Raw genomic sequence first — 24,995 nt, 5'->3', positions numbered from 1 at the left:
AGACAGCACAGATTCTGGCTGTGGATTTCTTTTATAAATGAAGTGGAGAAATTTAAATGAAGACTTTCCTAGTATGATTATTATAAACTGGTAACTGGGAAGAACAGGGGGAAATCTGACAGGCTAATAGATATTCTAAAACTATCCCCATGTCTGAAGTAATATGCTGCCTGTCAACATTTGAAAAGGGAGCCTTGAAGTTCTAGTAGAAGCCTTCCTGTCCTGTTTATGGCCACCCCAAAGAGAGATGCCACAATTCTTGTGGTGGCACAGATTATACAGAGTGACTGTTCCCTTTAGTCTTAATTCAATTGCATGTCCTTGTAATTATTCATGTCAGGTCAACCCAAGCGATGCCTGAAAGCTATTATACATAGGAGGTAAAAGGAACAAAAAAAACTAGGGAAATTACAAATGTTTCTTGGAGGATCTGAAAATGCCACAATAGTTCTCAACACCATTTCAAACACAATGGGTTTCTTTAAGGATTCTAATGAAAGGAAAGGAGGACTTTTAGTTTGGGGCAGGGGTCACTCGCTGTCTCAACTTTAGCAAGAAGTTCCTGTGTCATTTGAAATTTCAGAACCCTTAGAAATATTTTTTAGAAATAGTTAATGCAATGGGAAAAGTATAACATCTGGAATGTTTTGTAGGAAAGTTCTCATGAAAATAAAATAAGTGAAGAAAAGATGAAAAAGAATCTAATATAAAATCATGTGAACATTACAGCAGACCTAGATGTCTTTTGATGAGAGAGAGAGAAAGAGAGAGAGATTCCTTTTCACTTTCTGGTATATTAGAGTAGATAGAGGTGAATACCTGAAATCTCTGAACTGGAGCCCAGTGCCTTCATCTCTGATAATGATTGTACAGCCTTTGTCTTATGCCCCTGTGAATGTGAAAAACCTTGCTTATAATCACAAAGGCAGCCCCCTAATGCTAATGGAGGAACTTGAATCAGCTCAGAACTAACCACTGACTTGTTAGCCTGGTTCTAGCTCAGTTGCACTCCTTTACATTTGTAAACTGTTTCTGCCTCTACTGAGATAACTACATCTCCCTTGTTTCTGCTTACACTTGATATTGAAATGTAAGTACTCCATCTCCCCGTGTTTGAATCCATTAAAACCTTGAACTCCTTAGGCTTGGGGAGACATTTTTAGGCCATTTGGCCATCTGATCTCCTGCTTCACGCCTAGCAATAAACTCTTTCTCTCTTTGAACCCTGGTATTTCAGGAATTGGTTATCTGAGTGCATCAGGCAGAGAATCCTCTCTTTTGTCCAGCATCAGTATTTCCATCTCAGGGACTCTTATATGCATGCTACTTGAAGGGGTATAAATTGGTATATGTTTCCTGGAAGGGAATGTGGCAATGGTTTCAAGATTCTTAAAAATATCCACATTTATGACCCTGTGACCCTAATTTTAGTACTATCCTAAGGAAATAATCAGAGATCAGGGCAAAGATTTATGAACAGAGGGGGCCAGTGGGCTATTATTTATAGTAGCAAGAAATCAAAATCTACATATCCACAATTGGCAAATGGTTCAATGCTTCAGAATATATAATATTAAAGAGTGGAATATAAAAACAATATATACATTGTGTTAACCACCCTTCCTATCTGTCATGAAATGGAAAGGGGGAAATTCATCAGGAATTACAGTATACCGAATCATTAACAGTGGTTATTCTCAGGTGACAGGATTACAGGTTTTTTTTTAAATTTCTTTGTTATAGTCCTGTATTTTCTAAATTTCTCATGAGAATATTACTTCTCTAATCAGATATAAGGATCCCTTTCTAAAGGAAGAAGGGGGGGGGCACTGAGTGGCCCGACCTGAGGACAGGGGCAGGAGGAAGCTTTTGGCGTTGGGTCTCTCACCCCCAGTCTGTCTACCCATGCCCGCCACTGCGCGTTCATGAGGACTGCCCAGGAGAGCTTGTTCCTGATGCGGCTTAATGACCACTTTGATGGTGGTGGCTCCCAGAGTTGCCTGTAGCCCAGCCCTCTTGACTGACCCCCAGGCCACCCTGCCCAGTTGCCTGGACAACATCCAGGTCCGACAGCCTAACACCCTCAACTGAGATAGAACCTAACCAGAAGTTCTCCGTTTTCTTCTCATCCCTCCTCCAGCGGGTGGTATTGCACTGACCCAGTGACCTTGGCCTGAGACTCGACTTTCTGATTCCTGGCTTCTCCCTCACCACTCATCCTCCCTTCCACCTCTAATCAAGGTCATTTGTCAAGGCTTGCCAATTTCCCTGCCTTTCTTCAATCTATAATCTTCTCTTGCCCCATGGTCCCTACCTCAGGGCAGGCCCTTGGTATTTTGCTTCTGGATCCTGGGCTTCCTGTATTTTGGTCTCTTCTAGTTTACTCTCCACTCTACAGCCAGGTGGCTCTTTCTAAAACACCGTGTTGATCATGTCACTCCCCTATTCAAATCATTTCACACCTCCCCTACTTCATCCATGTGGATTTCAAGGTACCCACAGCCTCCTTCTCTATCTATACCCTCTTTGCACTGTACACCACATCACCCAGAACAATCTGTCATTGCCCACATGTGCCATCTCATGCCCTTCCAGGCCTGCACCATCAGCTTGTTCGAAACACCCTCCCTTGCCTTCCTAGCCTGGCTAGCCCTTTAAGTCTTTAAAAAGACTTAGGGTGACTCTGTTGGGGACCTTCTCTGATGCCCTGTGGCTGGCTGGTCTTCTCTCACTGCACTCTGTCACAGCACTGTTAGCTTTCTGTGCGGTCTGCTGGCTCTCTCCCTACACTAGACACTTCTTAAGGGCTGGGAATGAGTCTTATTCCTTCAGTACCCAGTACCTTCTATGTATTCAAGAAATGCTTTCTGTAGACATGCTGAATGAAGGACTCCTTGACTGAGAAGATAGAGAATGATCCTATAGATACATCCAACCTCCCAATCACCAGCTTACTCTTGTGCTTAAGTGATGATATAAACAATAAGGCCAAGGAAGAGCCAGACAGGATGAATAAGCCTTTTTACCTTGTACTAAATAGTGTACTATACAACAATTCAAAAAGCAGAGAGTTGAGATATTCATTTCTTTAAAGCAACTACATTGAAGTGAAGGAACAGAAATATTTTTAACTACAGCTTTTACATGTATGGCTCAACAAAACATATTGCTACATTTAGCAATGGGTACAGGGGCAGAGGGTGGGGAAATAACATAAATATTCCTTAGAACCATGTTTTGCCATGAGCAGACCCCTACTTTTAGTAACATTCTACATATCGCAGAGCAAGCATCTCCACAAGTGGGTTCTGGGAAACAGTGGGTGGGATGGAGGCCTGACTGTGAGAAGGCTGACAAGCCTACAGAGGTGGGAAATTAGAACACTGTTCCTTTTGCTTCAGGCCGATTAAAGCTATCTGACCGTAAATAGGGCAAGAGGACTGGTGCTAAACCGATTCATTCCTCTACTTTAGCCTCCAATTAAACCTGCTAAGCATGGTACTAATCAAAGGAGTAATTTACTTAATTGCATGAAACCATCCCTAGAGCTAACTTAGCACAATTGTTCTGGAATGCCCAGCCCAGATTCCCCAGTGAAGTGATGATGAGCTGCTAAAACTTCACTAGGTAATAAACTGAACTGCTTGACTGCTTGCTGGTCATTTAAACAGGGGTGGGCAAACTAGGGACCACAGGTCCACAGGCCAAATTCGGCATGCTGTCTGCTTTTGTACAGTCCAAGAGGTAAGAATGGTTTTCACATTTTCAAGTGGTTTGGGGGGGGGAAATCAAATGAAGAATACTATTTTGTGACACTTGAAAATTCCATGACATTAAAATTTCAGTGTCCTTGAGGAAAGTTTTACTGGAACACAGCCATGTTCATTCATTTCTATCTTGTCCCTGGCTACTTTCACATTACAAAGCCAGAGTTGAGTAGCTAAGACAGAGACCATGGAGCCCACAAAGCCCACGTGCTCCCTGGCCCTGTACTGAAGAAGTCTGCCCGCCCCCGGTTTAGAGGCTGTGCTGAGCCAAGGTCACACACAACCACACTCCACGGCAGCTTGGGTCCCCACATGTTTAAAAGTGATTTCCATTAGGAGTTTATCTTCACAATCAAGTCCACTCAGAGAAAGAAACTACCTGAAGTTTGTGCTTTAAAGTTGTGTTGGGTACCCAAAAGATGTACCTGAAAATTTAATAAAGAATCCTTTAGTTTGGAAGAATCTGCCTAAGAAGATGGAAATATGAGGTTTTCTCCACAACAACTTCCTCTAAATTCAGAAAACTGATGGCTCAGGAGGAGCTGCCTACCTCCTCTGACCACCTGCCGGGGTCTCTGGGGGTGGTATAGGTTCCTGCAGCTTCTCTGCTCTCCAGGGGCCCTCACACACGGTGGCTGTGTATAAGAGCTGTCACCTGACATAAAAATGGTGGGCTGGAGAGAAAGCCCCAGAAAGTTGATGTCGTTTCCTGAGAATAAGCAATATTCCCTAGGAGGTTTCTGTCTTGGGAATCTATCTGGCACCAGCCACCCTTCCTTGGTATCCTTCTTGAAGGTAACCTGGCCAGGACCTGGAATTCCCTAAAAAGCCCAATCACTGCGTAGTCAGGACGTCTCACCTTCCTGCCTAGACTGGAAGCTGCCTGGAAGCAGGTTTGTGTTTGATCAGCGAAAAGTATCAGGGGACTCTGCACGCACAAAGCCTGTCAGTCAGGCTGAGTCGGGGGGCAGGAAGTAGGGCAACGAGTGAGGGCTTCCCACAGATTGCCCCTCCTCAAAGCTCAAGATTTTGACCCTAACCATCAGGGTTACTTTTATTATAAACACAAAAAGCCTGGGCTCCCTCTATGGGAGCCTACCAGAAATAGGAGAGACATATTTATGAATAAATAAAATATAAACAGGATCTACTTCAAGTTTTAGAGTGAACATGGCAGCAGAAAACAGGGGGACAGGCAGAACCCCCCCCCCCCCCCGCCGGAAGGGATACTATCCCCTTCCAAGGGTCACCCAAGCCCAAAGCACAAGCACTGCATCGGGCCGCTGCATCTGCCTCTGGAGGGCAAGGAAACAAAGGAGGGTCATTTCACTGAGCTAGCACCTCTTTGGGACCAGGTTAGAGCACCAGATGTAAGAGAAATGTGGAACGGGAAGCCTTAGCTCTAAGGCAGTATGTTTCATATCATGGTCCCCAGGGAACTAGCATACACAGCACACTAGGGGAAGCAGACAAGCCTGCTAGCAGGGGCCCCAGGGGAGGCAAGCCAGCCCAGGCCCTGCCCCCCATCCCCAGGCTCACCATCTCAGAACACACAGTGTCAAAGTTATCACGGCCTCCGGACTAGAAGGTCCTAGATTTAACAGATAGGCACAATGACCTCTACCTTTGAGGTCACTGTGACCGGTGTCCTCCACCTCACTTTTTAATTTTTTCCATTAAAAAAAAAATTTATTTCAAAATCTTCACATACATACAATTCATCCAAAGTATACAATCAATGGCTCACAATATCATCATATAGTTGTGCATTCATCACCATGATCATCTTTAGAACATCTGCATCACTCCAGAAAAAGAAATAAAAAGACAAAAGAAAAAACTCATACATACTATACCCCCCTCTCACTGACTACTAGTACTGCAATCTACCCAATTTTTTTTTACCCTTTATTCCCCTATAATTTATTTATTTTCATTCTTATTTTTTTATTTATCTGTACCCTGGATAAAAGGAGAATCAGACACGTTTTCACAATCACACTGTCACATTGTAAAAGCTATATAGTTATACAATTGTCTTCAGGAATCAAGGCTACTGGAACACAGTTCAATAGTTTCAGGTACTTCCCTCTAGCTACCCCAATACACCATAAACTAAAAAGGGACATCTATGTAATACATAAGAATAACCTCCAGGATAATCTATTGACTCTGAAATCTCTCAGCCACTGAAACTTTACTTTGCCTCATTTCTCTCTTCCTCCTTTTGGCCAAGAAGCTTTTCTCAATCCCATGATGCTGGGTCCTGACAAATCTCAGGAGTTCTGTCCCTCGTTGCCAGGGAGATTTACACCCTGGGAGTCATGTCCCACATGGGAGGGGGGGGAGGGCAGTGAGTTCACCTGCTGAGTTGGCTTAGATAGAGAGGCCACATCCTAGCAACAAAAGAGGTTCCCTGGGGGTGACTCTTGGGCATAATTATAAGCAGGCTTAGCTTCTCCTTTGCAGGAATAAGTTTTATTGGGGCGAACCCCAATATTGAGGGCTCAGCCTATTGAACTGGCTGTCCCCACTGCTTGCGAGGATATCAGAAGTTCCCAGATGGGGAAGTTGAATATTTCCTCCTTTCTCTTCAGTTCCTTTAGGGGGCTTTGCAAATACTTTTTTATTCTCTGCCTAGATCACTCTGGGATATATCGGGGCATCACACCAACCTGGACAAACTAACAAAATCTCACGCCCTACTCAAGACTCCATGCAAAAAAAATAAACTGACCATACAAGTAAATTAGATAACATGCTACCCAAAATATAAATTTTACACCAAGTGAACATCTCTTCCTTTGGTCTCACCCAGAAGTTGAAATTTTAAAATATGGACCATGTCATCGTTTACCCTGCATTCTGTTTTACCTTAGTCCTATCCAGATCATCTTCACTCATATCTCTACTCAAAGTCTGAGCACTTTTTCAGCAGTTGCTGTAGGGGGGAATGCTGGCTTTCATAGTGTCAGTACTCTAACGCACAATCTCAAGTGTCACATAAATACCCAAGGTTTCAGGGAACAACCAAGCTATACACAAACAGCTTAGTATCTCAGAATTCAGAAATAAGAGCTACAACTCCTTAATATATGTGACTGCTATAAGAGTTCACAATTTAGTACCCTTTATAATAGGCCCCCAACCTGATAACCCACAGGCTCTTGACTGCAATTCTCGGAGTCTGTTTCTATGTTATAGTTAGTTCATATGAGTGAGGCATGATAATACTTATTTGTCTTTTTAGTTCTGCCATTTCATTCAATATACTGTCCTTAAGGTTCATTCAGCTAGTTGCATGCCTCATAACTTCATTCCTCTCAGCAGCTGCTCAGTAATCTATTATGTATACACCACAATTCTTCCTTCCATCCCTCAGTCATTGTACTCTCAGACCACTTCCACCCGTTGCAAATCACGAACTGCCACCATAAACACCAGTGCACATATGTTCATTCCTGTCCCTACTCTCAGTTCCACCAGGCATCCACCTAGCGACAGGGTTACAAGGCTGTATGTCACCCCCAGCCCTAGCCTCCTGCAGAACCACCACATTGCCCAACAAAGGGGCTGCACCTCTCTGCTTCCCTACCAACCGTGAATAGGTACATCTCTTTCTCCATGTTTTCTAGTACTTGTTTTTCTCTGTTTATTTTTAAACAGTTTTATTTGCACATCATACAATCCAACCTAAGTAAATAGACATACCTTTGCCACCATAATCTACAGGAAGACATTTCCTTTTTTTCTGCATAGAATCCATATCCCTCCCCCATGCCCTCTGCTTGGTGACATTCAGTTTTGGTACAAGCCTTTGTTACATTCGGTGGAAACATATTACAGTACTTCTGTTGACTACAGACCCTAGCTGGCACTGACTGTACCTTTTCCTGTATACCATCCCATTTTGAACACCCTACAATGGTGACATTCATTTGTCCTCCTTCATGCAAAAATGTTTTTATATCTGTATATTTAATCACCAGCATTGTCCACTCCAGGCACTCCTAAATCAAACCGTCTCAGTCTTTATCCTCTATCTTTCCTTTTGGTATCATACATGCCCCCACCCCTTCTCCTTCAATCATATTCACATTTAGCTTCACTCAGTGTACTTATATTATTGTGCTACCATCAGTTAGTATTGAGCTACCCATTTCTGAATTTTTACAATCAGTCCCATTGCCCATTCTGTAATCCTTCAGCATCAAATGCCCAATCTACTCTCTATCTCCTGATAACCTGTGTTCTTAATCACCGCACTTGTTTTGAAGGTCATCGTGATAAACTGCTTTCTTGGAAAGGTGAAGCTTCTGGCTCAAGAGATTTACTCTAATCCAAGGGCACACTGTGTGACAGGGATGTGGCTTATCTCACAGATACCCATACTTGAGGCTAGCATAAAAGGATATTTTCTCAGGAATGCCAGCTCAAACGGAGGCAAACAAAGCATCAGCGAGCAACACCAAAGGGCAGACTACTCAAAAAGCATCAAGGAAGAATAGCCTTCCATGAGGGGAAATGTGGCAGCAGGGACATGAGAACAAATGCAGCGACTTCTGAAAGGGGCCATTTGGCTGACCGATAAATGATAAATGATTTTGCTTGTTTCCTTTGCTATATAAGATTGATGTGTTCCTCCTTCTAAAGTTGTGGTCCTCAGGCTTGTTTTCTGGGGAACTAAAGAATCAACTCCAAGGATGAAAATCCGTTATTTTCAAATCTTAATTAACTGGAACCTAATTAGGACTTTTGAGGGTTTTTCCCTCCCCACTTTGAAGGAAAACTTTCTTCTCTCTTAAGTCAGGATGGTGCAAACGGAGGAGTGGTGAACAAAGAGTTTGCCATCTGGATTTACTGCATATAAGTAGTTCATTAACCCAGGGCTACAGCTTTCTAATTTATAAATTCAGAGGTTTGATGAGATGATATCTAAAGTCATTGTCAGCAAAAGAAAATTGTGATTCAAAGAGATGCCAACAGATCAGACTCAATCAATAGAGTAATCTGTGATTTTCTGCCTGGACCACCATAAGCTTCCAGATGTGAGATGAGGTCACCTAACAGTCCTGTATAGCTTTCAAGGTAATTCAGATACCTGAATAAGATCAAACTTCACAACAATCTGTCGGGGTAAAGTCTCTAAAGGGAGGGAACAGAAACCCTCTCATTTGATGTGCTTGAAGGATGGTTTGGAAGGAACTCATACAGAAGAGATAAAGAGTTAATGAAACATTCTATCCTAATTTATAGAAATGTACATTCATTCAAGTTTTTTTTTTCTAATGTAAGGTTTTTTAGAAAGAGTCTGCTAATCGGATTTCTACAGTCTTTTAATAAACTCATTTAACTGCTTGTGGTTTATAGTTTTTGCTTATTTTAAAAGGAGAATGAGAACTTAAACATTAGTGAAACTACAGAATTCTTGAATTTTATGATTTCCCCCTTTTCTTTTACAGTTATCTCACCCAAACAACAGAATTTTTAGAGATTTGTCCTTTTCAAGTCTTTTCAAGGCATTTAACTTTCACAGAAAAAATAACTTTCTTCTTTTGCTCTTATTTGATCAGTTTGCTTAATATTTAGCTAATTTGCATAATTCAGTATGCAATTGGCATAAAAAAGTTTGGGAATAAATCCGATTGACTCTTGAAACACATACAATTCCCCTGGCAGGAGCACAGGTAGAGGGGGATACCTGATGGTATGCCCAGCATGTTTCCAGATGGAATGATGACCACTGGGGTGAGAAGACTGTGGGGCATCCAGGTGAAGATTTCAAAGGCAGGTGGACAGGCTCACCTGGAGCCTGTGGGGAGTAAGCTGGGCTTGATATACAGATTTTGGCATTATTAAATTAATATCCAGTTAGTGAGGAATTCATTTGGAAAAGGAGTGTAGGTATGCTGGTTTGAAAGTGTTGTGTACCCCAGAAAAGCCATGTCCTTTAATCCTGATTCACTATTGTAGTATGGAAACTTCGACTGGATTGTTTCCATGGAGATGTAACACACCCAATTGTGGGTGTGACTTTTTGATTAGATGGAGATGTGACTCATTCCAGGTGGGTGTTGATTAGTTTACTAGAGTCCTTTAAAAGGGGAAACATTTTGGAGGAAGCTTTTAGATGCTTGGAGAACAGTTGCTCTGGAACTCACAGAGATGCAAACATTTGGACATGCTTGGAGTGCCGACAGAGAGAACAGATGCCTAGACACGGACATGTGGAGATGCAGAGCCCAGTAGACGTTGCCATGTACATTCCCATGAGATGCTAAGCAAGCTACAACCCAGAGTTGTGTCCTGGAGGAGCAAAGTAAAGGCCCACAAACGCTTAAAGAGGAAAGGACTGGCATCAGAATCTGAAACAACAGAACTGGGAATAAGGACTAGCAGATGCCAGCCACATGCGACAGATATGGCCTTCCTTAAGCCAAAGTATCTTTTTATCTGAATGTCTTAGTCTGGACATTTTTATGGCCTTAGGACTGTAAACTTGTAACTGAATAAATTCTCTTTTTAAAAGCCATTCCATTTCTGGTATATTGTATGCTGGCAGCATTTAGCAAACTATTACAATAGGTAAGAGAAAAAAAGAGGGTGGGAGAGATCCCAAGGAATACCAAAGCAAGAGGGGTGGGCAGAGGAAGAGGCTTCTGCAGAGAGAGGACTAAAAGGACATTACTGGAGATGTACAAGGAGAAGCAGAGAACCAGGAGGTGGGCTTCAAAGGGCCAAATGCAGGAGAGAAGTCTAGTAAGCTAAGAACTAAAAAGCATCCTTGGATGTGACAATTAGGAGGCCACTGGTGGGTGGGAATGACTGTGTTCCTCTCCCCGTGAATGATTTCACTGAAGGAGGAAAGGATATATTCTGTCATCTCCCGTGCCTCTGAGTCATCCTTCTACCAGCCTTGTGTTCTTCAGCACCCACTCGGCCTGCTCTCTTACCGTTAGAATTCTCACGCAGACAGACTGTTCAGGCAGCTGAGGCTGGGCGAGGGAAGGCATGCGAGAGTTCCAGAAGCTATTCTGACTTTCCCTGGGGCAGGTAGAACAGGTCATTCCCTTGTCCTGAGGGCTGCTAACTTACTCCTAGGTACAGGGCAGCAACTATTTGTAATACCTGCTGAGAAGCATTTGTGCAAGTCTGTCTCAAAAGTCTGGATTAAATTAAAATTTTAATTAAAAGGTATAAAGCAAGGCCTTTCAGATCTTTCCAAGTTGAAAGGCTCAGAGAAAGAAGTCTTCTGTAGGGCAGAGCTATGCTGCTGGTCAGATAAACAGCTCCATCAGTGAATCCCAGCAGCTCTGCAGCTGTCTACCTCAGGTTTCAAGATGCAGAGAGAGACTCCCCCCCACACACGATGATCAGGGAAGGAGAGCAAGCTCTCTGGAGTCTGTGTTAGAAATATAAAAGGGGAAAAAAATACCACAATATAGAACACAGGCTCCACTCTGTAGTCCACTGACAAGTAATGAGTAAAGAATTCTCAGACCCTAAAAGTTACTGATTTTTGAACATGGAAATTCAACTAGGTTTAAGTGACAGCAGCTTAAGTCCCAGAAGGCCACTTGCATGGCTGTGACATTTAAGAGCAATCAATACCAAAATGGGCTACCATTTTTCAACAGCCAATGTCCTGCCGTCTTCCCAGTCCTCTGCTTTTTCAGATATTAATCTGGGATTTGTAAACTTATGCTTTCTGGAAGACAAGGGATAAAAAAAAATCTGTCTATATATCTATAGCTACATATATATATTTATCTACATACATTTAAGATTTGGAATCAGACACTGGTCAGCTGCCTTCTAAACTCCCTTATTTCCTGTTTCTACCTCTAATCGAAAAGGGATTTGAGATAGAGACCTGAGATGAGGATCAAATCCTGGACAAAACCTGACCAGGGAAGGACTCGCTGGGAGTTGTGGTCACTGAGCTGAACATCTTGCCTTGCTTACATCATTTGGTTCATCTCCTGGGTAGCTTGGGAGATGGGTGGGAATTAGTCATTGTCTGCCTTGCACTGCTTAGTGTACGTGTGGGGGAAAGGAGGAGGAAGGTAGAGCCCAAAGCTGCATGTCGAATTGCATTCACTCTGTGTTCAGGCTCAAGTTGCATCTGTTGGGTGCACTGGCAAAAGGAAGTAACTGACCTGATCCAAACGGAGTGCACCCTCCACAAAGCGCTGCTGGCGTAATTCCTTTGCGATGCTGTGGAGATTCAAGATGGCCTGGTGCACCTCTTCATTGGTGTGCTCTGGTGAAATGGGGGGCAGTTCCTTTGCAGGGATTGTCTTTGTAGGGCTTTCAATCATGCTCTGTGCATGCTCGTAGCTCAGTTTGGTACAGGAGTGGATGATGGTCCGACCAAACCATTCACTAAGGATCTGCAAAGAAGACAGGCTGTGAGAGTTAGGAGGAGAGCATTTTTTTCAGGTCTTTCTTTCATTCAACCATTCACCCATATCCATTTCACAAAGATTTCCTGAGCACTGGCTTTGTGCTCAGAATGGTATTAGGTTCTGGCTGGGCACAAAGACGAATCAGACACAGAAACTACAGCCCCCACAGAGCATAGACTCTAGCGTAGGCTCATGAGGTCTGCGTCCCAGGGAGGGTAAAGGAAGCAATGGGGGGCGGCTCTGTGCAAGATGCAGCATCTGGGAGGGGCCTTGAACAATGTGGATGATCTGTATTGGGGGATACAGAGGATAAAGCATGTTAGGAAGGGAGCACTGTGAGCTGAGGCAGAGGCACACTGGCTGGAGGGAACAGCGATGAGATTCCAGGAGGGAGAAGCCAGTGGGGCTACATGTGGGAGGCTCCTGGATAGCAGGCGTGGACACGATTCTACGGGCAGTGAAGGACAATGGAAGGTCCCTGAGCAGGGGTGGCACAGGAAAGGCCTGTGGAAACTTGAAATGAAAGGCCTGTTGGAGCTTCTTTGTTAGCTTGGGTGAGTGGTCATCAATGCCAAAACTGGTGGAGAGGAGCAGGGACAGATGCCAAAGACATGGCAGGCTTGATGGGCTTGGTGACAGGTCAGATGTACAGGGAGAGGTCATGGACAGAAACAGAGAACACAGGTGGAGCTGCAGGATAGGGGCAGAAAGGGAAAACCAAGGCCAACTTTTTCCATTTGGCACATATGTGTAGAGACAAAGATCTGGAACAGGGTTTCTCAACCTGGCACTACTGACATTTGAGGTTGAATGATTCTTTGTGGTGGGGTGTCCTATATGCACTGTAGGGTGTTCATCAGCATTGCAGGCCTCTACTCCCTAGACACCAGTAGCAACCCCCTTTCCTTCCCCAGGCTGAGAGAACCAAATATTTCTCCAGACATTGCAAAATGTCCCCTGGGTAGAAGGGCAGTGGGGCTGGGGTTTCAGACCTGGTTGAGAACCATAGGGCTCAAAGCAGATCCAGCCAGTTGAGTAATGGTATTCTCTGAATAGGGGAGCACCCCTGTAGATTTGTACTTCATTCTTTTTATTTTTTTTGTATTTTCTATATCAAGCATTTATGACTTTTAAAGCAAAAATAAAACAGACAGTAAAATATGTTTGGGAATCCTGAGTTGGAGATGCTGGGAAAAGATGCAGATGGGGATATTTAGCAGGTCATCAGGGGGTAAGATCTGGCCCAGGGTGTGTGTGATTGGATTGGACACAAGGGATTCCAGAAAGAAAGCACGGACAAGGAAGAATCAAGGCTGCATTCTTTAACAACCTTTCCAACTTAGGGAGCAAAAAGAGAAGTCAGAGGATGAAATCAAATGAAAAAAATAGCTCAGAGAAGTGCTGAAGAAACCAGGAGTGTCCGATGTTAGGCAAAGTAGAGAGAAGAGGTTTGAGAAAAGGGTGCTCAAAGCAAAGGAGATAGTTCCACAGCATTTATTTTGAGGCAGGTACCAGTCATACTCTTTCCTTACAGTGGTACATCAACTCTTTAATTCTCACAAACACTATCTTAATGAGGCACAGAGAAATTGCCTAAGGTCACACAGCTAGAGAGTAGCCAAGTCAGGGACTGGACCCAAGCAGTTCAGCGCAAGCTCTTAACTCCCAGTGTATAGCAAATGCTGCCTGGTTGTCAAGGAATGAAGTTAGGCCATTGCTTTTAGCATTGGTTATTGGTGATCTTTAGTAAGGCTATTTCTGGGGGGAAAATATGAGGGAGGCCCTAACTGCAAAGATTTCAGATCTCAAGAAGATGTTCCCACCCCATGAACTGCAAATGGTTCTAGAAGGGCTGCGATTAGGCTCCCCTCAGCCTCAGGGAAGCCAGAGGATTTGCCTTCCGAAGCCTCATGCACACACCCTATGTGCCACTCAAACAACCACGTTTTCTGTGTGTGACATAATACGGACAAGCCTGAGGGACTCTGGCTGAGAAGTGTGGGGAGCTCGCAGTGGAGCCAGACCAAGGAGTGTGGCTGATGGCTCCCACGGTATGCCAGGCAGAGAGAGCAGCTGAGTCAGCAGGATGAAGGACTGTGTTGTGCTGGTAGGGAGGGGAAGAGGCCAGTAGAGAAGGAGAATGGAAAACCAAGAAAACAAACAGATCCTGGTGGCTGAGAGTGGAGAAGCATCCGGGGTGGAGGCAGGAAGGAAAGGGGAGGCCCTGGAAGATGACTGCAGGTGACCCCAGGTGGAGGAGGAGGGAAGTAGTCAATTATGAGGCAAAGAGGGAGGAGGCTGGGTGGGATTCAAAGGCCCCAGGAAAGTTGAAAACCTCTGAGTGTTTTCCCGACTGACTCGCTGAGAGACAGCGATGGCTTGCCCCAGGCAGCAGTGGGGCCTTCAGCTTGGGCTGGTGACCATTCCCCTCGCCTGCCTTTCCACCAGCCAAACCATTTCGTGTGCAAATTTGGAGACCATGCTTCCCCAAAGGGCCATCTGCAGGGAGAAAGCACAGCCCAGAAGAGCTGTCTGCACCACAAAGCCTCCATGTAGCACAGCTCCCACCCTGGAAGGCTAGCAAGATCCCTGGGAACCAACCTCCCCTTAAAGGAAGAACCAACACTCTCAACATGGAAGAAAAGAGGTATGAGGAGAGATGGTTGCAACTAGTCACATCTTTCTTTTTTATTCAGTGTAAACATAAAGAGACTTACTATAAGGATTATAACATTAGACTTTAATTTTTCTTAAAAAAGAAAAGAAAATCCCCAAACTATACTTTTCAGATTATTCCAAGAATCATTTCCATCCAAAAATGTAAATGATTCTAATAATGTGCTCATGACTCCTCTGCTGTGGCAAGCAGATCCTGAATTTGGCTCACAGGAGGCATGTGCTGAATGCAAGAGAAATTTCGCTGCCAAATCTAGGTAGTGTAGAGAAGTCCCAGGTGGGGCAGTCTCATGGGCAGGTCTCCAGAACAGCCCCTTGCAGGGTCAGCATATCCTTGTCCTTCTATCACATCCACATTTCCTGAAAACTCCCCATGAACGCAGTTTCTCCAGCCTCCTCTAGAATGACAGGACCACGACCTACTCATTCTTGTGGTCACAAAGTTTTCCCCTGGAGATTCAGCTTGTTTCCGGTTCTCTATTTCATTCCAAACCCAGTCAACCATCCTTCCCTGCGTGTCTACACTTTGTCTGACAGCCTGTCTTCAGCACACTTAGGGAAACTCTAGTTTCCACTCTATTCCACTCCCCTGTCCATTCCCACCCTTTGCAAGCAGTTGAGCAGGTTTCCTCAGGCTCCTGGTCATAGGATGTTTGGCTTCTGGAGGTCTGTGCTCCTTCTTTCTAAGAGGATGCTCTTGGGCAGGGTAATCACCACACACAGGTGGGAAGACATGTGTCACCCTGATTGGGCATGTTTTCTTGCAGACCAAATGAAAGCTCTGGGTCCTCTTTCCTGATACATTTTTGCACAAGAGTTGGGAGCAAGTTCCATGAGGTTCCTAGACAAACCCCCCACCTCAAGCCCATGTATTTTGGCTCTAAATAGATCTTTGTTGCTCCCTGCAAATGCTGGGATTGCAGTGCTGAGAACTGACCAGGCCACTTTTAATCCTGAGGGGTCCTTAAAATGTATTACCTATAATATGCCAGAATTTGAAGTCTAACCTTCTGTTATCAACCAAATTTCTGTTCCCTCAATTTGTTTCCTTCTCAGTAGGAAGGAAACAGTAGTGAGGAAGGGATATCCCTTCCTCACACACTTTGAACATCAGCAAATGTGAGGCTGCATTGCTGCTGACAATTTCCCATAGTTCTTTCACCTCACTGGAGCCCCCTCCCCCCTTAATGCCAGCATCCCAGATAATTACTACCAACCTTCCTTTTAAATAAACAGAGAGAGGGTGGGCCATGGTGGCTCAGCAGGCAAGAATGCTCGCCTGCCATGCCAGAGGACCTGGGTTCGATTCCTACCCATGTAAAAAAATAAAAATTAAAAAAAAAAATTAAATAAACAGAGAACAGAGGCGGGCACTCTGAATAGCCATCAAGAATATTCGAGTCCAGTAAAGGGGGCCTCAGGCAACAGAACCTATCCTATTTTAGTACAATCCAGTGACTCTGGGTCTCATGGCTGAGAGATGGACTAAACAATTCTTAGGCTAGAAAACCCAGGCCTGAAACCATCTCGTGGAGGAGGCCAGCAGAGAAGGAAGGATGCCCACTGGAGCCCTCCACAGAGACAGGCAAGCAGGAAAGCAGAGCTCCATGTGGAGGGGGTCTCAGGAGCAGCCAGCCCCACAGGATGGAGAGAGGGCCTCTCTGGACGGAACACCTCATTAATTTCAAATTTGGACGCTGCATTCACATCAACGCCCAGTCCATAATGAGGGCCAGTGGCAGAAGACAAAAGGACAAAGAGTTTTTCATGGAAAGAAGGAAAAAGCCACGAGAAGATTCATAAACAAAACCCTTCAGAAAGAGAATCATGTCCTTCCTCTTTTCTTTGTCTAATCACAGGATCTGGGTTGCTCCCTTTCTGAAGTGATGCAAATTTCCTGCCCACACTCTAGGGTGCTGCTGTGTATATGATCAGATCAATACAACGTCAACACTGATGGAGGCATGTGATGGGGGAAAATCCTGGTGCAGGTAATGGGTTCTAGGACATTATGTTTGAGGTCCACTTCTGGAAGCTAGTAAGACTAAACAATCACAGCACCTTACGGCCACATGGCCCCTTTCAGTTCATACAGTGTTTTCACACCTATTACCTCTTAGAATCTCCCTTACAAACAAATCCGTGAGGAGTGCACTATGCAGTCCATTTTATAGTTGAGAAAACAGGCCAGCGACTTGTCAAAAGTCACACAAACTCTTGAGTGGCAGCCCAGGCAGATCTACGTCTAAAGACTTAGATTCAAAATTAAGTGTTATTTTTACTATATGTCAGCTGAAGTTCACAAAGCACATACATAAGGTGAAGTAAAAGAAACCAGGATGTCTCTATTTTCCAGATACAACATTGTGAGGAAACCACAATCCTTGAAAAAAGTTCAATTCTGTTGAAATAATTTGAAAATGTATGCTCTGAAAAATGTCTGTGTCTCATTAGGAAATCTTTGGTTCAAAACTGCTAATGGGGTTAATTTGCCATCGTAAGTGATTAGATGCAAAGCCATTCTGCTCTGGGCGGCTGCAGTATGTAAATTTAGTTAAAATTTTCAGGAAGACTGTTTGGGCTCTGAGGCTGATCTCTGTAGCATTTTCCCCTATGAACACAGGTAGTCATTTTGGGGAGGGGTGCGGCACAGTGGTGCCAGAAATCAACCTGCACCAAGAAGAAAGTGTCTGAAAGAGTACTGGGAAGAAAGAGGCCTGTGAGAAGCTGACAGGGGCAGATACTCAGTCTCTGTGGTTGTGGGAAGCCAACCCACGAGGGCAGGGCCAGTGACAGCAGGGCTCCCAGGAGCCCCAAAACTGCAGTGTGCAAAGGCAGTGGGTGGCTGACGGAGCAGCCCCCAAAGCTTAGATTCACGACTGAGTGAGGAAGGGGTTTCTTAAAAAAGAACAGCAAAACCGCAGTAAGAGTAAGGAGTAATGGACAAGGCAGGGGCCCTGTCAACAACACATCCTGTGGGCCACGAGGCCTGCAGCCCCAGAGCCCAGCCTCGTGGGGTGCAGTGGGGGGATGGGAATGGGGATGGGGATGGGGTGCGTGTGCAGGGGTGGGGGTATGGGACTGCAAACCGGCATGCAGCTAAGACCTCTGCCTTGGGCGCTGGGGAGGGGGCAGGCACAGCACACCTGTGCATGTGTGCCAGTCTCTGCTAGCTTATGAGTCTGTTTATTTCAGTGACAGAATTTCCTTAAAGATTTATTTGTAAAGAAGAAAAGGCTGACTGTGTAAACTGTTCTCTTAGGTTACCTGCCAGAAGCCGGGACCATTGCCTTCCACCAGGTGGAGTCAGGTGCCCCTTCCCATCCTGACACAGAGGCAGGTAGCCAGAGCTCAGCCTGGGAGGAAGGAAACTGAACAAAGTTCTGAAAATATCTGCCTTGCACCCCAAATCTAGGTGAGAAACGTGAGAAGAGCAGCCTGGATATGGTCAGGAGACAGGAGTCCTGCTCGGGTGGCAGAGGTGGGCTGCCGGGTGTGGGTGGGCCCTGTGCCATGTCTGCCACGCTCACCAGCTGGGCAGCAGATGGGGTGAGACGGGACAGGAGAGCTCTTACAGGCTCACGCTCACCTTGGCCTCCTGTGTCTGTGGACAGGCTGCGAGGCCCATAGGCCGTGGAAAGGAAGGTGGAGGTTGGTGGGAAGGGAGGAAGAAAGGGAGGAAGATGGAGGAGAGGAAGGCTTCTGAGAACTGGATTCAGGTAAGCTCAGGATACCCCAAATCACACATGTCTGGGAACAGGCAGGCAATCCAGCCAACGGAAGCCGTCTCACCGAGACAGGTACCCAGCCTGGCAGCCACCTGCTACGTTTACAGTTTCAGGGCCCAGGTCAGTGCTTAGATTTAAATCAAATCCAACATTAATAACTTCGATAATGTTTAGGTTTTTGTATGACAGATTTAGAAATGATCGATTTTTTAAAAAATTTCTTGAAAATAATTTTATTTAGCATTCTTGTTTTAATCCAAGGATTCACAGAAAAATCAGTGCTCCTGCCCATTCTCCCTGCCTCCCTGGAGTGACCGTAGTTAACTGGCCTAAGTCGGTGCTGCCTCCTTAGGAAACTGGGACCCGAGGGGCAGAGGACATGGCAGTTCTTTCGGAGCATCGCTCTGCCCCAGCCTGGCCTCTGAGGGCCTGAAATAAAACAATTCTGTTCCGCCTCTGGTAATGCCTGAAGATGGATGTTCGGAGCATTTCTCTACTATTCTCAGAATCTGCCTTTGAAGCTAATGTCTCTCCCTGGGAGGTGCTTGGGCAAGGTTTCCACTTCAGTGTCGCAGATGAAACACTAAACCCAGACACATGAGCAGAAGCTACAAGTTACGTGACACTATTCACGAGCTGGGCGCTGTGTGGGTGGTGCAGATACCGCAGAGACCCAGGCGCTGCACACCATTTGATCCCCCCTGTTTGGGGGGTTTGCAAAGGTGGCAGCTGCACCAGCAAGGGCAGAGGCGTAGCAGGGGTGGGGAGCTCCGGGGAGGGGCGTCGCTGGGGAGATGGGCTGCTGGGCTGGGCGAGGCTCTCCTCTGACTCCCAGGGCCTCAGGCCCTGTATACCTGTCAGGAGAGTGCCAGGGCCGCTGTGAATAAAAGTGCCTCACCAAGAGCAGTGACATTGTAATTGAGCAGTCACAACCCACTTTATGAAATAATTTTTGAGCAGTTTCTAGGAATAAGAATACACTGCGTTGTGTGGGGAGGGATGGGGGGGCAGGAAAATTAAGAACTGGCCCTGCTTTTGAGGGCTTTCAAATCTAGGAGGACAACAGATCTACCTACAAATGACTGTGAAGTGCAGGGAGAGATGACAGGGGCTGCAGGGGGAGAGAGATGGGACAGAGGGACCCTGACTGGGAGAATGGGGGAGCCTCAGGTCTGAGCCCCTGATCCAGTGGTCCATCCTGCTCCCTTCCCAGACTTCCACAGGGCCCCCGGTCGTCACTGCCTCCCCACTGGCCTCCTCCACCAGGCCCTGGGCCCTGAGCCTACCTGAAGGTCTGACTCCAAAATTCTCTTCCTTCTTTTCTTTTCTTATCTTCAGTATCTCCTTTCCTAGTCAACTCCCCACTCAGCCTACAAACACACTCCAGTACCTCTCAACTGTTTATTAAAGAAACAAGAAAAAATTTCAAAATATTTTTTACTTTTTTCTTATAACAATGGTAATATGGAATCATTGTAGAAAACTTTAAAACAACAGTTAGGGAAAAAGAAGAAAAAAATCTGTAACTCTACCATCAGGAGGTAACTACTGTTTCTATTTTATATAGTTTCTGAACACAGTTAATACCCCATGAATATTTGCTAAATGAATGAATGAATACTAAGGGTTTCATGAAAGAGGTGGCACTTTAGCTTGAAGTATGGGGAAGATTCTTATTGGTAGAGATGAGGGTAAGAACATTCGAGGAAGAGGAAGAGTCATATGCAAAGTCTCAGAATTGTGGCAACTCTGTATTAGGCCAAATAAATACTTTAGTGGCAAGAGCAGAGGATGAACGGACTGGAGGACAGAAGGTCTCCAGACAGATGCACTGGTGGATGTCTCTGCATTTTATGCTTCATGAGATACTGTCAAAAGATACAACAGAGTGACAGGACCAGGCCCAGCTTTTAGGAAGATGTTCAGCACCACTGGGGAAACAGAATGGAGGGTCCATGAACAGTCTATCTCTATAGTTCTAGGGGAAGACGGCAAGGACGTGAGGGAACTGACTGTGTAATGGAAAAAGAGAGGATGGATTAGAGATACACTGCAAAGTTAGAGGTGTCAGTACTTGGAAATGTTTGGATGTGGCAGAGGAGGAGGCTAGAGACTTTAAGTGTGAGCAGTTCTACAGATGCTGATGCCACTAAAAGATCTCAAGAACACAGGTCAAGTTCAGCTGGGAAAAGGAGCATGTTTCACTCCAGGGAGAGAGGGGAAAGGATAGTTAAAGGCAGAGAGGAATTTTGACGTGGAAATAAGAGGTGGAAATCTTGGGAGAATGGTGGGCCTTGGAGGAATGAGTAGTGGAAGGCAAAGTTAAAGACTGGAGACCATGTATAAAATTTTGAAATAGCTACATCATAAAAAAAAATAGGATTCCTAAGTAGAACTGAAGACCTATGGTTCTCTTAAACAATGCCTACTTTTAAAAAGTGTATGTAAGGCAGAGCTGTAAGAAATGGGCAGAAACCAGAAGGATGTTAGAGAATGGTGGTCAGGAAAACTTGAACCATACTGAAGCCAGGTCATGGAAGCTGGTGGTGGAGAGCTGCTGCATAGCAGAGAGATCTGTTTAATAAAATAAAAGCCAACTTCTCCCATATGAGAAAAGATGGTCCAGGAAACGCGAAAAGAGTCTAATCCCAAGTCTCCATAGTTGATCATTTCTAACAAAGATAGGGAGAAAGGAACAGGAAAGTAAGATCTAATTTATGATTTAGAAAGCTCGATCTGACTGGTATGTAGAGAGAAGAAACAGCAGGGGCAGGGGGAGAAGCAGGAAACACACTAGGGGGCCGCTGTGTTAGTCTAGGTGAGAGACAGTAGCTTGGACCCAGTGACAGTACTGGTGGTCGTGAGGAAGGGGCAGCTTCTATGTATTCAGAAGGTAAAGTGATATGCCTTATTGGTAGATTAGATGTAGCATATGTGAGAAAGATCTAAGTCAAGAATCAGCCCGTGGGTTTTGGCTGAAATGGAGTTGCTGTTGATATAAGGTTGAAATGGGTGATTTCTGGAGTATGCTCCTAGGTCCTGAGCTTGGACAACACATGTGAGGATACTGCAAGAGCCACAAGCTGTGGATGGGCATAGTTAACTGTGAGACCCTTCCTGTATTGTTCTGATCTTTGACCCTAGAGTCTATAGTTCTAAGGTCTTAAGGACTTAGTTACTCAGTCAGAATCACTGCTTGAGTCTTAAAGTCTAAGATTGGAATTATCTTTTTTTTTTTTAAAAAATATCGTTATTGAGAAATCTTCACACACTTACAGTCCATCCATAATATATAACCAGTGGCTCACAATATCATCACACAGTTGTGTATTCATCCCCATAATCATTTTTAGAACATGTGCATCACTCCAGAAAAAGAAATAAAAAGGAAAAAGAAAAAACTTATGCATTCCATTTACCTTACCCCTCCCTCTCAGTAACCACTAGCATTTCAATCTACCCATTTTTTTTTTACCCTTTCTCCCCTATTATTATTTATTTATTTTTATCTTTTTTTTTTACTCATCTGTCCATATCCTGGATAAAAGGAGCATTAAACACAAAGTTTTCACAATCACATGGTTACACTGTAAAAGCTATATAGTTATGCAATCATTTTCAAGAATCAAGGCTACTGGAACATAGTTCAACAGTTTCAGGTACTTCCCTCCAGCCACTCCAATACACCATAAACTAAAAAGGGATATCTATATAATGTGTAAGAATAATCTCCAGGACAACCTCTTGACTCTGAAATCTCTCAACCACTGAAACTTTATTTTGTCTCATTTATCTCTTCCCCTTTTGGTCAAGAAGGCTTTCTCAATCCCATGATGCTAGGTCTCAGCTCATCCCAGGAGTCCTATCCCACATTGCCAGAGAGATTTACACTCTGGGGAGTCATGTTGCACATGGCGGGGAGGGCAGTAAGTTCACCTGCAGAATTGGCTTAGAGAGAGAGACCACATCTGAGCAACATAAGAGGTTCCCTGGGAGTGATGCTTAGGCATAATTATAAGTAGGATTAGCTTCTCCTTTGCAGGAATAGGTTTCATAGGGGTGAATCCCAATATGGAGGGCTCAGCCTATTGATTTGGTTGTCCCCAGTGCTTGTGAGAATATCAGGAATTCCCCAGATGGGGAAGTTGAATATTTTCTCCTGTCTCTCCAGTTCCTCCAGGGGGCTGTGCAAATACTCTGCCCAAATTACTCTAAGATACATCAGAGCATCCCAGTAATCTGTTTAAACCAACAAAATCTCATGCCCTACTCCAGGTTCCATGTAAATATGGTAGACAAATAAACTGGCTATACAAGTTAAATTAGATAATGTGCTACCCAAAATAAAAACTTTGTACCAAATAAGCATCTCTCCCTTTGGTCTAACAAAAGATTGGCATTTTGACAGGGGGGATGCAAATAAAGATCTGTCAAGTGAGTACAGCATGTAGGGCATATAGACCTGGCCTTTGTTTTGCAGGATTTTACATTCTTAAGTGTCAAATGAGACAGATGCGCTAGAGGGGTTCAGGAGATAATAAAGTCACTGAACTGATATGATCAGAACAGATTTCATGGTACCAGAGTTGGATCCTACAAAGTTGAGTAGGTTTCCCCTTGTGACAATATAGAATCAAAATGTCTAAATTAGAGAACAGTGTTCTCAGAACCAATTACATGAGAAATATACTACAAGTAGACTCTTATAGAGCTTATTGACCAAAAATCTGGGCACAGGTTTAATAAAAGCCTATATATTCAAGATCTTCTAGAAGGGGTTTAAAAAAAAATCTAGTTGGTATATTAAAAAAAGTTAGAAGAGCCTGTCTATGGTTGACTATGTCCATTTAGAAAGAAAGGCATTCCAGGGGATTAAGGAAAACTACACAACTTTTTCTACCTCAGTCAATGCCAGGTGAGATTGACAGCCATATCTTAAGAAGTAATGGCACAATGCTGTTGGCCCTGCCCTGGCTTCTTTAAACCAAGCCCAAGGCCTCACAGTAGAGAAGCCATCACTACTTACAAGCCCAGCCTTGAGCTTTGACCACACAAACTTCACACCCTCTCCTCTTCACTCATTTGGGTTGTTGATGCAGGTCCACCCACCTCTCCTTAGCTTTCTGTGGCTCTATGACACTCCCATCTGGTTCCAAACTTTGACCCTCCATGCTTAACTCAGGCTTTCCTTGCCACTGCCTTGAACAAGTACCACCCCTTGGACATGAATCTGAAATCTGACCTCTCATTTCATGCATCTTGACTATGGACAAGAGATTTATCTGTCACTACATCCTAGGACTAACCAATCAAGTCTACTTTCTATCTGGTTTCTTTGTCTGTGTAGGGAATTTGGATAACCGTAATACAAGGAGTGCGGTTAGTGGGTGTTGCCCCATGACTCTGTCACTAGTCCAAATCCTTGTACTTTCTGTTTGGCTTGGTTTGTACTGGAGGTTGAGCATCCCCTCCTGGACTCTGTGCCTACTTCGCACCTGCTCTCCAACATCCTTATGCCAGAAGGCTTGGTCACCAGATACTGTCTCCAGCAGAAACCCTAAAAGCTAACTAAATTTTCAGAGATTGCCTCTTTCTAGAGTTTCTTTTATGACACTTATATTTTAGAAGCTCCTTAGATTGGGCAGTTTTTTATTTCTTGGGTCTGACTCTGGCAGGCATAATTCAAATTCAAAGTTCTTTTCTGTTGACTCAAGTTAGTTTTCTTCTATGGGCTTTTACTTCCTATTCAGTTAAACTTTTACAAAATAAGCATATAAAATATAAAAGCAATAGATGTTTTCAAAAAACACTGTAGAAAATACAAAAAAGAAAAAAATGACTCAGCCTGATTACCCAAATATAACCACCTACTGGCAATTTGTTTTATTTCCTTCTGGTCTCTTTACAGTCTTAATTTCCCCTATGCATGTTCCTACCCCAACCAAAATATGATTGCTGGTATACTGTATTTAAAATTCGTTCTTCATATTTCAGATCATGGGTTGCCTTTTAACTCCTAAAAAAACCCAACTCCTGTAATCAGATATTTAAGAGCTGAAAAACCAAAGGTAATGTGTGTAACTTGTTTTGATCCCAATTCAAACAAATCAATTTGAGACAATCAGGGAATATAATTATGGACTAGGTTTTAGATAATACCAAGGCATGGCTATTAATTATCAGGTGTGCTAATGGAATTGTGGTTATGTAAGAAAAAATCCAAAGCTTTTAGTGTTGCATAATGAGCTATGTATGAGTGAAACAACATGAGGTATGTGATTTGTTTTAAAATACTTTAGCAAGGAAAAAAAATCTTGACAATAGCTGGATCTGGAAGACGGTGATTTATTGTACTATTTTATTTAATTTCATGTATGTTTGAAAATTTTCAAAATGAAAAAAAAATTAAGGTATAC

The 24,995-nt window shown here is 44.1% G+C and overlaps 1 protein-coding gene across 5 annotated transcripts in view; it reads right to left on the bottom strand.

Moving 5' to 3' along the window:
* Positions 1–24,995, bottom strand: part of DIS3L2 (DIS3 like 3'-5' exoribonuclease 2) — a 526,830-nt gene that overhangs the window by 75,738 nt on the left and 426,097 nt on the right. For all 5 annotated transcript variants that reach the window (XR_013173119.1, XM_077155428.1, XM_077155431.1 and 2 more), the window contains exon 13: positions 11,927–12,160. Coding sequence is in view for 4 of the 5 variants with exons in the window: in XM_077155428.1 (XP_077011543.1) it covers positions 11,927–12,160 (234 nt within the window). In the remaining variant the exon portion in view is untranslated. The remainder of the gene's footprint in view (positions 1–11,926; positions 12,161–24,995) is intronic.

The sequence above is a fragment of the Tamandua tetradactyla genome, chromosome 3 (assembly GCF_023851605.1).
Source record: "Tamandua tetradactyla isolate mTamTet1 chromosome 3, mTamTet1.pri, whole genome shotgun sequence".
NCBI lineage: Eukaryota > Metazoa > Chordata > Mammalia > Pilosa > Myrmecophagidae > Tamandua > Tamandua tetradactyla.
This window is presented reverse-complemented; position numbering and strand designations above follow the sequence as displayed.